The 13,543-nt window shown below is 44.6% G+C and overlaps 1 protein-coding gene across 6 annotated transcripts in view; it reads right to left on the bottom strand.

Moving 5' to 3' along the window:
* The window catches only part of RTN4 (reticulon 4), a 40,947-nt gene extending 27,669 nt beyond the window's left edge, over positions 1-13,278 (bottom strand). Inside the window, exons 1-2 of one of the 6 annotated variants that reach the window (XM_066177941.1) lie at positions 12,698-13,278; positions 6,006-6,041 (exon numbers count right to left, since the gene is read on the bottom strand). In XM_066177941.1, the coding sequence (XP_066034038.1) occupies positions 6,006-6,041; positions 12,698-13,148 (487 nt within the window). In that variant the 5' untranslated portion in view covers positions 13,149-13,278. The remainder of the gene's footprint in view (positions 1-6,005; positions 6,042-12,697) is intronic. The other 5 variants (XM_066177938.1, XM_066177942.1, XM_066177940.1 and 2 more) reach the window with 5 other exon arrangements.
* Between the last annotated feature and the right edge of the window lie 265 nt (positions 13,279-13,543).

Below are 13,543 nucleotides of genomic sequence, written 5' to 3'. Positions count from 1 at the left end.
TTAGGTAAATTTATTTCGTTCTGAGAAGTGCAAAGTTTTCAAACTGAGGTTGTTAAAGAGTATTTGCAATTTACATCAATAGCATTAGCAGAGCTAAAAATTACATTAAAGCACTTAAATCAGATTTTTATTCTCAGTACAGACACCAACAATCTTTAATTTTGCTATTTGCCTGGACAAAATCAAGTACTGGAGAAGAGGTGGGGATATTTTTGGCTTTTTTTTTTCATTATTATTAAAAGCAAAGAATAATAGAAACAATTGATTTGACAAGATGAAAGGCATGAAGAGAGAAATATGGTAGTTGCAGCAGCATATACCTAATAACTCAGGCAAGGCGTTAAGCTAAGCTGTGTTTTGGCACTAGACCACAATTTGTGCAGAAGCAATGCCACTTGCAGACACCACGACCTGTCTGGCTTATTCAAGTTAATCCCACCAGCAGTGTTCCAAAAATCAAGTCTCCTCACAACCTACGTTTCCTATCACAATATACAGTTAATTGGGTTTGTTTCACAGAACATTTATGTATTGCTGTATTTTGTGGATTAGAAGTATCACCTGAAGATGACAGAAAAGAGAATAAGGAAGCTGAGTGTAGGACTTGGTATTTAAAAGGGTCCCCAATTCCTGCTGGACCAAAGGGATTTCTGCTCAGTTTTCTAAAAATTACATTTTTCGATTAAGGACCATATAGAGAGAAACCTCAATTCCAAATTTAGAGCACATTAAAGCAGTGTCACAGTTCAATGGTTGTAAAGCTTTTAAGGACGAAAACCACACTGGAGGACAACCGACGGGTACGTGACACAGAGTCACAGAACTGCTACACCAAGTACCACTACAGGCTCTTTATTCCAGGAGCTTCTTGACTCGACATCCCCTGGGCTCACCAGGGTCCTTTCCACAAGCAGACACTGCTCCTCAGCCCACACCTTTTCTGAAACCACACACTCTCCCTCCTCCAGATCATCCCAGAGCAGCACAACCTGGATGTACTGGAAGGGGTCTGCACTTTGGGGCAGGAGAAAAAACAGGATGGACCTGAAGGGACCAGATTGTGAACAGAGACCCTGACAGCCCATCAGAAAAGGGACTCCCAGGGAAACCAACACCAAGGCATTGGAGAGGTGCTGGAAATGCAGGAGGAAAGGCAAACAGCAGAGTCCACTGGGGCGCAAGGAGGTGAAGAGGAAAACACACAAGTCATCCCTGAAAGGTGCTGCTCCCTTCCTATCCAAAGGCCTATCGCAATCTCTACCAAAAATTCCACATTTAAAATCTTTTTTAAAAAGCTTTCCAGCCCCAGAGAGAAGTTTCAGTTTCTGGGGAAGGGCACTGAGTTTAAGACCATGGGCTCTCATTTTTCAGTGTTTCCTTAAGACAGCACAAGGCAAAAACTCCTGAGGCCTGGCTCCCATTTACCCAACACAGAACCATAAAATCACTATGCCAGCCACTGAATTCCCAGGTTCTCTTAATGGAAGGATATTATGTCCACACCCAAACTTTATTTTCCACACATGGCTGGAGTGTGAAAAGAGATTACATAAAAGCAGTGTTTCTTAACCAGCCAAGGAGAACCACCCACTCTCCCTCCACTCACATCAGAATGGCATTTTTCCTGCTGAAAGGAAAAAGATACAAGGGAGGGCTTTTCCCTGCCCTTGTGGGTCCTGTGTAACACTTCAAGGCAGGCAGGGAAAATGGAGTAGGACAACTCTCCATCAGCATCGGTGCTGACTGAACCACCATGCTTTGCAGAATGGAATTGAAGCGACATGGCGAAAGGGATTTTTTCCAGCAGTGACACTGCTGAAGAACCCCCACCTCCCAAGCAGAAGTAGAAACCTCTCAGAAACACAGCTCTGTGGGTAATACCGTAGAGCACTTCTAGGATCCATCACACCAGGGGCGGCTGCTCCTATTTGCATCTCAATGGCACAAATTAGGTGACAAAAACAAACACCCAAACAAGCAACACAACAGAAGCAAGTAAAAAAACCTTCAGAATACATCAAGCTCTGAGCGACAATACTGTCAACCAAAAGTAGATATTCAAAACATCTTAACTGACATGCAAAGTGAGTTTCACTACAACAAAGCTTCACCCAAATATGCACAGAAAAAAATCTAAGCGATCTTACAAATCACAACTAAAAAAACTGATAATGTTTTACAAATCATAACTAAAACCCCTTCAGTAAGATGAACTGCTCAGTTAACACTTCCATCAGAAGACAGATTTTGTTTCATGGAACACAGAAGAACAAGACCTGAGAATGAACACTGAATTTTTTCGGCCAAAAGTCCATAGTGATGCAAGTTAGTAAATGACTTTCAACATTGCAGCCAAGATAAAGGCCGACCTCTTATTTTTGAGTGGTACCCACTTTATATGAGTTACTGAAGCACTCCAATTGATGGCTTTTAAAGAGAACTTTAGAGACTCAGCCTGTCTGACTGCATTCCTGTTTTTAACCAGAAACATTCTGTAAATTTTACCTTGGATTTTTGCAAATTAAATATTCCCTAAAAAAAATCCCAAACCAAAAACCAAATCACCCACAAATAGCCCTGTTACTTCTTTCATTAGCATGGAGCCTCATATTTGAAAACTGCATTATGATTTCAGCTAAAACATAATGTCCCTCAAGGAGAATCAGATTTCAATTTTGTTTAAAAATAAAGAACCCTGACACCAGCATGACAAAGACATGTAATTTTAAACCCTCATGCTAATTTTTGCTGATTTCCCACTAACTGCTGATGCTTCAAGATGCTGACATTACCAGCATAACACTTAACATTTAAATACCAAAATTTCAGATAAAAAGTAGAGAAATAAATGGAGATTTCTCACACAACTAATGAAATAAATGTTACCTGCAGAGACTTCCAGGGAAAAAGAGAAAAAAATCTTTAAAATTAAGTAGTAAACTGACAATTCCAAGAAAAGCAATTTATGAGAAAAGAGCCTTTTTTTTCTTCCCACAAAACATACTTGCCAAACAAAAGCAGAGGACTTCAGTCTAGTCAGAGAAAAGAACTGCACCAGAACAATTTCTATCCTTCATCACTGGGTTTCTGTAAGTGGAGGACCCTTCCATGTGCTCCCATGTGCCTCCTTCAATCAGCAGCGGCAGGACTGTGCTAAAGTGGCTATATTGTTCTGCTGCTCTCCTTATTTTTGTGTATAAGCTCAGCATTAAAACCGGCAAACCCCACAGAAATATCAAGCAAACTTCACCTGATGCCCAGTTTAGCTTTGGCAGGAGACTGCATTAGGCTGCTAGATGGCAGCTTCAGCCTTCAGAGCTTAAAAACCACTTCCTGGATTAGTGTGCTGGAAAATGTGTGCTAGTCTTAAAACAAAATTAGCAAAAATGGAGCCTTTAAAAATCCATTTCACCTTTGCAAGCTTAGGAAATGAGCAAGATACCAAACTAACAGGCTAGGGACTGCTTTTACCTTACAGACCTCCCACAGTGGGACATTGTGAAAGGCCTCTCCTGTTAAGATAAATATTTAACAATAAAGGAAATCAGGGTAAAATTAATACTCCAAGGAACGGCATATGTCACATAACTCACATGTCCTGTAAAAGTTCCATTTGCAGCAACCCTTCTAGGGCAGATATGAAATTGTTCCTTCAATGCACCAAGTTGTTCATGTGCCCACAGTGGAGGCTGCCCCAGCAGCATTTCTATCTCGAGCTGTTCAGCAACACATGTGGCTATTTAAAAGTTAATTATTTCAAGTTCTTGGATGCCTAATTTCCTACTGCAGTACAAAACAAGGGCACACAACTTCACAAGAATTTCCTGAGAAAAGCAGCTGCCTACACAAACTCCATTTAAATCATCTCCTGTTATGATGCGATTGTTCTAAATACAGGATTTCACGAAATATTTAAGCCATTCAAGATCAAGAACATTAACTATTAATAGCACCTTTTCACATCATTAGATCAGATTGCAGAGCCACAGCAAATAATTAGTTTTCCTCGTTTGGCTCTTTTTAATTACAAGTCTAAGTTTGTTAAGAGAAGTTTCCAGTTTAGGAAACTAGGAAACCTTGGGAGGAAAGCGCAAGCTGCCACAGAAGATGAAGATTGTTGAAGATTTAAGGGAGGAAAAGGAGCTCCATTTTGGACATCTGGAGGGCATCACAGCTGGGATCACAAAAGGAGCCAAGGCCTTTGGTCATTAACAAACCCAGCTGTAGGTCATTTCAGGCCTTCATGACAATTACTGCAAAGTGGAATAATACATCACCTGCACGGAGAGGTGTTCTGCACTACTCGAAATGCATGAAGAAAACAAGTTCAAAGCAAGTTTTTAAAACAGTCTGTTTCTGCAAACAGGTCTCCAGCAAATAACGTTTTCTTGTTGTCTAGGCAGAAATCTATAACCAAACTGGCTTAGGCAAGTTTTCTTCAAAATCCTTTTTACATGGTCCAGTTTCACAGCTTCTCCTCTTTTAAAATCGCTCCACTTGAGGCAAGCTGCCCAGCAACACAGAGACTGTAAAGCACCTGGAGGGAGGTGAGCTATGTGCCATTTCTTCTCCTTTTGAACAGCTATTTAGTGAAAAGAAAGGCAGTTCCACTCCCCTGCAATACCCAAGTGCCAACCAAAGCAAGAACAGAGGGACACAAGGAAGATTCATTAACCCTGGCTCCATCACAACACTCCCAGTTACGATTTCCAGGCTGCCAAATTAAGAATCCACTATGAGGATGTTTCTAAAAGACCAGCAAATACTTCAGACATAGCTGCCACTCTCACCTGGCTCTTGCAACCATTTTGATCAGTAACACCAGGGACAGGATCCAAAGCATATCAGAGAGTGGTTCTGTAATGCCACTTTCTGCTAAAAGTCCCTCATCAACTGAGTGTCACCCCATCCCCTCAGAGCAGGGACAGGATTTTATCAGGCATCTTTTGTTAGCAAAACTAAACAAACAAAGAAAAAAGTCTCACAGTTCAGCTCCAAAGAAACTTTTCACTCCCACCAGCTACACACAGAATTCCCAGAAACAGGATGCACATACCTATCCCAGCCCAGCAATCCACAGGAGCTGACCACGAGGAAATGAAACCCTCTCAGGGACAAGGAGAAAATTGTTCTACTCCTGAGCACGGCCCAAAGCTCAGGGAGGAGTAAATGGTGCAGCTCCAGTATCACACACCTTGGCTGCCCAATCACAGAAATTCTGCTTTATTACCCAAATTAGCAGTAAGTGGTGGGCAAAGCCTTCCTTTATTGAAGTCAGGTGGCCACAATTAACCCCAACTGTTCACAACCCACCTCTGATGGCCTGAAATACCCACTCACAATCACAACTATATTTAATATATAAATCAAATTAAATAGGAAAGCTAAAAATCAATTTAAAATAATCAAAAATATGAACATTCCCAGATTCAGTATTTATTGCCACCAATTTATACTGTTTCAATACGTTTGATTAAAAAGAAGCAGAAAGAAACAATCTAGCCAAGTGCAAACATATGTGTCCATCTAGACACAGCTTTAAATCCAAGTACTCAGTCTTTGGCAACATTTGTAACCAAAAAAATAATACATAATTCCTCTAAAAACTAAGTAACTCTTCCTTAAGACCCATAAGTTCATGTGTCTTTAACCATAAGTTGAAATAACGAAAAGAAATTTGAGTTCTGGCAGTGCCACAAAGCAGAAAAACAGTAATTACATCAGAACTTATTCAAAGGCAGGAGGTCTAAAGAGCCATGCAAATCCTATCATTATGCAGACATTATCCAATTTAATTTTAGAGATTATACCAATCATAAGATTCCCTTTCACTGATTTGTACAGATGGATTTTTCCCTGCTTTCCCCACAATTAAACAAATTAAGCAGTATTTAGATGAGCAACCTTATCATTGAGGAAGAATGTATTTATTAGCTAAAATAATCTTTGAAGAATGGAGATGAGATGCTACTGATTTCTTTTGGCATCTCTTCCCGACACATTACCTTGTGTGACAAGCCTCTGACACAGGAGCTTACAGTCTGCAAAATAAAAACAAATTGGTGCATAAGATGTCTGATGGATAAGATATGAAAAACAGGGAGTAAGAACATGGACTCCGTGCAGCCATTAGAATCTGTAGAATACCCTTCAATTGAAGGGAAAAAGCAGTGTGGAGATAGAGTCTTGATATCCTCTTGACAACCAAGGGGATCAGGTATCAGCAGCACTACAAGAGATTTTGGTCAATACAGGTTTTGCCCAACCTTTTTTTTTTTTTTTTTTTTTTTTTTTTTTTTTTTTTTTTTTTTTTTTTTTTTTGTCATTTAAAACAGAATACACAGACAGGGAAAACCCAATTTTCTTGTCTAACAGTGCGGTCTTTTGAAGGAAAACTTGGGTTTAAAATGTTCTAAATCCATCCTTTGGGGCAGGCTGAAGGTACCCCCAGCAGACCTGGCTGAAGCCCACAAAAGAACGAGCCTCTCTGCCACCAGTGACATTTTTCTCCTCACTTGTTCCTTTCTGTTCTGAGCTCCAAACTGCTTTGCAAGGCCTCACACATGCTCTTTCATCTGTTTTCCTTGGCACTGCTTTCCTTGCCACACACAGGGGACACAGAACGACAGGCATTAAGGAATTTTCTCTTCTGTCAAAAAAGAGGGGACAGCAGGGTTCAAGGAAAACTGTCACAAACCAGTGCTGACTGCATAAGCAGGAGGATTTTGACAGACTGAGAACATTTTTAACTGGCAACGGGAAAGTTTATATTTATCTCAGTCTCGTGTCTTATTTGAAGACATCTTAACTAACATTCTCCCTAGCTGATGAAGTTGATGACATGATTGCCCTGTTCATTAAAAAGCTGCCAGTAGAAGCTAGGAGTATCTTCTCAGACATAAAGCAAGTCTCCCAGCAAAACCATGGAGGGTCATACTGGTATTCCCAATACATCTACATTGGGAGAGGACATAAAATTAAAAGTAATTTTTCTTTACACATCAGAAAGCAACAAATTGAGACAAACCCCTTAAAATCATAGGGAAAAGCGGTAATTTAAAATCAGAAAATATAACCTAACTTAAAATCTTCATATTTTGACAGCTACAGTTGGCAGCAGATTGATTATTTCCATTTGAGAGATAAAAAACATTCTACTGAGATAATTTGATTTTCTCAGACTTTGTGAATATTAATAAGGCCATTATTTTATTGCTGTTGTAATAGTTCTTATTAATGGAAAGACCAATTTAAAAAGCCATCCACCAAGCATGTGTCATCTGTCAAGAGTGCAGGAACTCAGTGCTGGCTGTCCTATGCTGCCCTAAAAACTGAGACTGCAGAATAAGTAGAAAATATTATGCAGTGTTTCCAAAGCATACACAGGAGCAATTTCTTTTTAAGATCGTAAACAAAGAAATTTTTTTAAACTGCGTTAAAACATTGCTTTTCTATTGAGGTCTTACAGTTCACTATTTTTATTTGGCAATAATAGCTCTTTTTTTCCTTCCATTTCTAAAGCAGCTTGATAGTTATACAATTTTCCTCCTACTTCATGTATAAGCATTTCTGAACATCTCAAGACAATTCACCTGTAAGTTCCAAGTTGCTATCCATTTTCTAGCCATAAAAGACCAAGAACTATTTCCTTGCCTCCAAACTAGAATCCAAAGGACATTTCAGATTGAACTATGCTTTGCTAATTTTTCTGAGTTTCATAGTTACTATAGAAACCTGCCAGCACAGATTTTAAAAAAAAAAAAAAAAAAAAAAAAAAAAAAAAAAAAAAAAGCTTCTGTCAAAATATTAGCAGAAAATAAAGAAATATAACTCCAGCACACCAAGTGCTCCAGTTGAAGGTTAACCACCCTTTGTTCCTTCCCAGCACACAAAGGCCAGGCGGATCAGAGGAGAGCCATCAAGCAGCTGGGTGTGGCAGGATGGACACGGAAACAGGCAGACAAAGCCTTGAAATCCCCTCAAAACTGTGTGGCCACCACCAGAGCCCCCCAGAATTCCAGCTGCATGGGAACATTGGGCTCCAGGGTTAAGAAGACTGATGCCTAAATGCCTCCTGCTAAGTAGCCAGGACTGAGTGCTCTGCCCAAAATCCTGGCCACTGGAGGAAGAGGAAGGAAAATGAAAACAGTATTTGCTTTCCCAGCAACTTTGAGAAAACCTCTGACCGGGAAGCCTAAACACTCCCCTCAACTTCCACGAGTGCTACTGTTTATGGTTGTCTGTGAGATAAGAGATTCTGTGGCCACCAGTGGTATGCAACAAGGTGGACAAGGCTGTGGTCACTCCATAGCCATGCTCCTAAGTACAGGCTGGGAGGACAGCAAAAGAGAACAAACAAACAGTGGCTCTTCACCGTTGCCTGACTTGTAGTTTGTAGGATTTCATCTCCAAGGGGAAAACTCCCAGTGCAATTCAAAACTTCCCTGAGGGCTACATCATTATAGGGTAGGTGGAAGCTGTGTGGTTTGATCCTGGAGAGCAAGTCCAGGGATACACACACAAAGCAAACATACCATCAAACTTGGCGAACTATCCTTGCACACACTTCTGCTTACCAGAAGACGGCTGTTTGGCTTCTGAAACTCTTGCACCAACTAAGTTAACAGAAGCAGGCCCCAGTGCTAGACACTGCACATGACAATGAATAAAACTGAATAAATGAAATGATCCTTTGTTGAACTCACCAAGACGGGAACATGAAATATGAAAATGAAGGTTTACTATACCAGTCAAATTGCTGATTATTCTCCTCTTTACAATAGAATTTTTTTTAAAAAAAAATCCCATTCTAAGTTAGATAACCCCATTTATGAACATCTCCCTTAGTGCTTTGCTGACTATACTCGGGAAGAGTAAGTGTCTTGCATCTCAGAGAAACACTGAATATCAGTGAATAAATATTTTAATAAATTAAGGGTGCGAATGAAAGTCATCAGTGATAGCATTCAAGGACAGCTCTGTTTTTTCCAAGTCATGGTGCATCCTGTCCGTAAAACGCACACAACTCCCCTGAAGGAGTCCATGCAGACACAGCAGCACAACAGAAAAAGATGTGAGGAGCAAATATGCTGGTTTAGAATTTGTATAAAATGCAAACGCAGGATGTGCAGGGTAAAAGGTTCACTGCTGGGGTGAGCAGAAGCAAGTATAGATCTGTATTCCGCACCTCCTGCAGCTGAGCTCAGCCTGGCCAGGGACAGCTCCGGGCAGCTCTGCTGACCTCTGCTTGACACTGTCTGGCAAACCTTCCTGAAACCTCTCCTCAACATGGATGAATTAAAGAAAAAATCCTATTTAATCCCATGGAAAACCAAGACTAATTAATAAACTGACCCTCCACAACGTTTGCATATGTATTTAACCCAGGTCAGCTGAAGGCAACAGACACACAAGGAAACATCTTTATTCTCTCTGCATGCTGGCCTAGGGCCAGTCTGGTGGATTTTGTGCACAGGCTTCTGGTAAGTGCAGTTTAATTTCAAAACACACCAGTCTCTTCCAGGAAAGTGATATATGACCCTCCTTTTGCTGCAGGATCTAGGGTGTGAAGAACCAAAGTGGTATCTACTCACCATAGTACGCTGATTATTCTTACTTTTGGCAGCTAGCCAAAAAAAAGGGGGGGGGGGTATTACTTTGACTATGTAAAACTACTTCAAACTGACTTCGTGGGTTGGTTTTTTTTTTTTGTTTGTTTGTTTTTTTTAATGCTTTGTAAATTCAGGTAATCAAAAGATTTAAGCAATAATCTCTCCAGAACTGTAGTTTCTGCTACTCACAAAACAGCAAGTACAAGAACCCCAGAAATTGCTCAGGAGAACTCAAGTTTGACTGCAGAGCTCCTGCTTGTTTTCTCCTCCTGCAAATATTTATATTAGCTTTTCAGAAGGTAGGCTGCTGTTACCCTGCTAGAGACTTGCATCACATATAATTATGTCACAATGATACTGAATACTCTTAAATGTGTAACTGAAAGCAATTACAAAGGTTTTCTTTTTAAAAAACACCTCCATATATACATAAAATCAATTTCAATGGGCCATCAAGCAAGCAATACATTTTTGCTATTGTTCCACTGCCAAAAGGCAGCACCATGGCCAATTGTGGCAGATAAAAGAAGCCCTACTACTCTCTGCACACTTGCTACAGGCCATACTCTCCTCCTCCTAGAAACAGAATTTCGAAGTTATTTGCCTCAAACCCTCATAAATCAAAGCATTAGATTTCAAATATGAAGAGATTTTTTTTCAAAGTTTCTAGATTGTGAAATGTAGTTCTTCACTTGTACCTTAAATTCAAACAGCAGAGCTCAAAGTAAGTGAAACCAGAACTCTGCAGAGAGCAAACCACAGGGCCACGTGGCCGTCCCTGACATGGTCACCCTGCCACCAGTTGCAGGCAGCAAATTCATTTTGCCAGTCTCCCAGCATGACTAAGAATGAATTCATTTGAAGCCAAGCCAAATATCTTGACCCAGACAGTTTAAACACCCACTGCTAAATGCAAAACTAACAAATAATTGATGTTTAAATGGATATTTAACATGATGGAAACTAAGGGCTCCTGCATCTGAGATGGCCAAAGTACTCATAAAATAACCTGGCAATGCTTTTATCAACATAATTTGCTCTCATCTAGAAGTTTCAAGTATACAAAGCTTCTAATATTTCAACTCATCATTAGATGAGCATTGTGTTACAACACCTTGTCTTTGGAAACCAGGCCTCCCCCAGATGCCAGTCCTTACTTCAGAGCCCTAAATTAATCATCACTGACAAATTAAAATAACTCTTTGATGGCACTTCTCAGCTATACTACGCAATTCTCACAGTTAGGTCTCTAACACAGAACTGTTTCAGGAATTACTGTGCTCTTTTTGCCTTATCCTTCAGGGGTCAGAGAGGAAAATACCCCAAAGCACTTCCAGAAAACACACTTTTATCCCTCCTTGTCAAAGAAATATGATTTAGTAGATCCTATTTCTTCCATTCAGTTCTGTTTAAACCATCCAGAGCTCCACTCAGAGAACATGCCTAGAAAAAATTCTGTTCATCCATCATATAGAATGCCTCCTCTTGAGTCTGTTGCAAGCTTTTGTCATCATCTGTTCCCCAAATGGCTGAAAAAAAAAAAAAAACAAACCACAAAAAACCCCAATTGGCGCACTGCTACACAGAGAGCTTCCAGAAGAATAAAACAAAGTAGGCTTCGTGAAAGGCAACAGCACAAGTAACCATGAAGTCCTGTCACACATGCAAATAAAATGCATTGTGAAACTCCCTGTCTTAAAACTAAATACAGGTTTTATCAGGCCTTTTAAAAATTATTGTTCCAGATACCTTTTTTATTATATCTTGAGTATCATGGCCCCTCTTACTGTGGTGTTTAGTTATTACTGAAATCCTGCGTCTTTACAACACATCAACACCACAACAGCAATGAAGATAAGCACACACCACGATGAACTCAAGGCACTTGAATTCGTTCCTTTTCCCTATTTTAGTGGCCTCACGTCAGCTCTTCTACTTTGACTTAAGGAGAAGTGGAGCCAAAGCACACTCGCAATCCGCATGCAAGGCATTAGTCATGCGGGTCAGCTCCCGGATTAGACCTGAGAAAGGCTCTGGCAATCGGGCAGCACCCGCAATTGTTGGGGGTTGACACACCCTCCGCTCCATAGCCTTGTGCTCCGGCGAACCCCCACATTACGGGGCGACGCCTTGGAGAAGCCCCAGGTGACAGCCGTGGCTAAGCCGCGGCCATCCAGGACGCCAGGGCTGGCATTCTTCTCCAGGACTGCCACACCTACAGCAGCAAGCAGCCTGGTCTCCCTTTGTGCTGCCACACATTCCTCCCTAGGTCACCGGTTCCCTCCTGGGGGCTCAGCCCCGCAGTTCGCGGCCGGGGCGCGGCGTCCCCACGCAGGGCTGCGCCGGCCAGGTGGAGGGCCGGCGGCTCCGCAGTCCCTCGGCTCGCCCCTCCCTCCAGGCGCTGTGTTAAACATGAGTAAGATTACAAGTATCTTATGTTTCCCTCCTCCCCCGCGCTCCCACGCCCAAACCCGCAGTGCCGGGCCGCCTCGGGGGGAACCGTGCCCGGGACAATGCGGCGAGGGGAGGGCTCTGCGCCGGGAGAAAACCCGCCGGAGCCGCGTGGACGCCGCGGCCGGTCCCTCGGGACACAGCCGGTACCACGGGCAGGGCCGTCCCCGCAGAGCTCAGCCGATATCCCGGACACGGCCGGTTCTCTCTGGACTCGGCCGGTACCCCGGCCTCGCCCCCCGCTCCCCCCGCGACGCGGCCGTTGCCAGGCGGCGGCGGCGGCCTCGCCCCCGGGCGGCCCATGTGCGAGGCGGCGGCCGGGGCGGCGCTTCCCCCTCCCGCTATTAGCATAACACAGAGGGGAGGACGAAGGAAAGGGAAGAAATTACAATTTAAAAAAAAATTAGAAAAAAAGAAGGAAAGGGGAGGGGGAGCCCTTTCTCCAGCATGAGTGGCGGCGGGGCCGCGCCCGAGCGCGGCTGAGGGGAGGGAGCGATGCTGCAGGAGGCGGCCGAGGGCCGGCAGACAAAGGGAACCTCCCGGCGGGGCAGCGGGGCTCGAGAACCGGAGCGCCGCGGGCGGAGGCTCCCCCGGCCGGCCGCCGCCCTCCCCGGGCCCGGGGCGGGAGCACTCACCAGCTGAGCCGGAGGAGGACCCTCTGCTCCGGGGGGCAACGGCAGGCTCGGGCTTGGGCGGCTGGGGCTGCGCGGGCCGGGCGGGGGCCGAGGGCTGCTCCTGCGCGGGGGACGGCGTGGTGGCGGAGGAAGAGGAAGAGGACACAGCTCCCCGGGGACTCCAGTCGGGCTGCGGCGGCTCCGGAGCAGCGGGGCGGGGCGGCTCGGCGGGGCCACCGAGGTCCAGCAGCTGCGGCGGCCGCTCCTGCGGAGCTGCGGCGGGAGCCGCGGCGGGTTTCCTCTCCATCACCTCCAGCTGCTCGTCGAAGTCTTCGTCCTCCTCTTCCTCTTCTTCCTCTTCCTCCTCCTCCTTCTCGTCGTCGAGCACGAACTGGTAGTTAAACTGTGGCTGCTGCGGCCGGGCTGGCCCGGAGGAGGAGGAGACCAGGGGAGACTGGTCCAGCTCGTCCATGGTGCCTGGAGCGGGCGGAACAATGAGCGGTGCGGGTGCGGGGGGAGGCGCGGGCTGCGCTGCCGCCGCCGCTGCGGGACCCGCACTCCACGCCCTGTGAGTCACCGCCCGGGAGGCGCGGGCGCGGCCGCCCCGCCCCACGCCCGGAGCGGCGGCGGCGCCGACCAATGGGAGAGGGAGAGGGCAAGGAGCAGCCAATGGGAGGCAGGCTTGGGCGTGGTGCTTCATGAATATGCATCAGATGGGCGGGCCCGAGGGCAGCCGGAGCGGGGCTGAGAAGTCGGGTAAAGTTCAGCACGGAGAACACGGGTGGGGCGGCAGAGGAGACGGGGCACGGCCCGGGGACCCTCCATCCTCCCGTGACAGACAGCCTGGGAGCATGTGGCGTGATTCAC

This window comes from Chamaea fasciata, unplaced genomic scaffold, assembly GCF_029207755.1.
Source record: "Chamaea fasciata isolate MVZ Bird 193981 ecotype frontalis unplaced genomic scaffold, bChaFas1.0.hap1 SCAF_3, whole genome shotgun sequence".
NCBI lineage: Eukaryota > Metazoa > Chordata > Aves > Passeriformes > Sylviidae > Chamaea > Chamaea fasciata.
This window is presented reverse-complemented; position numbering and strand designations above follow the sequence as displayed.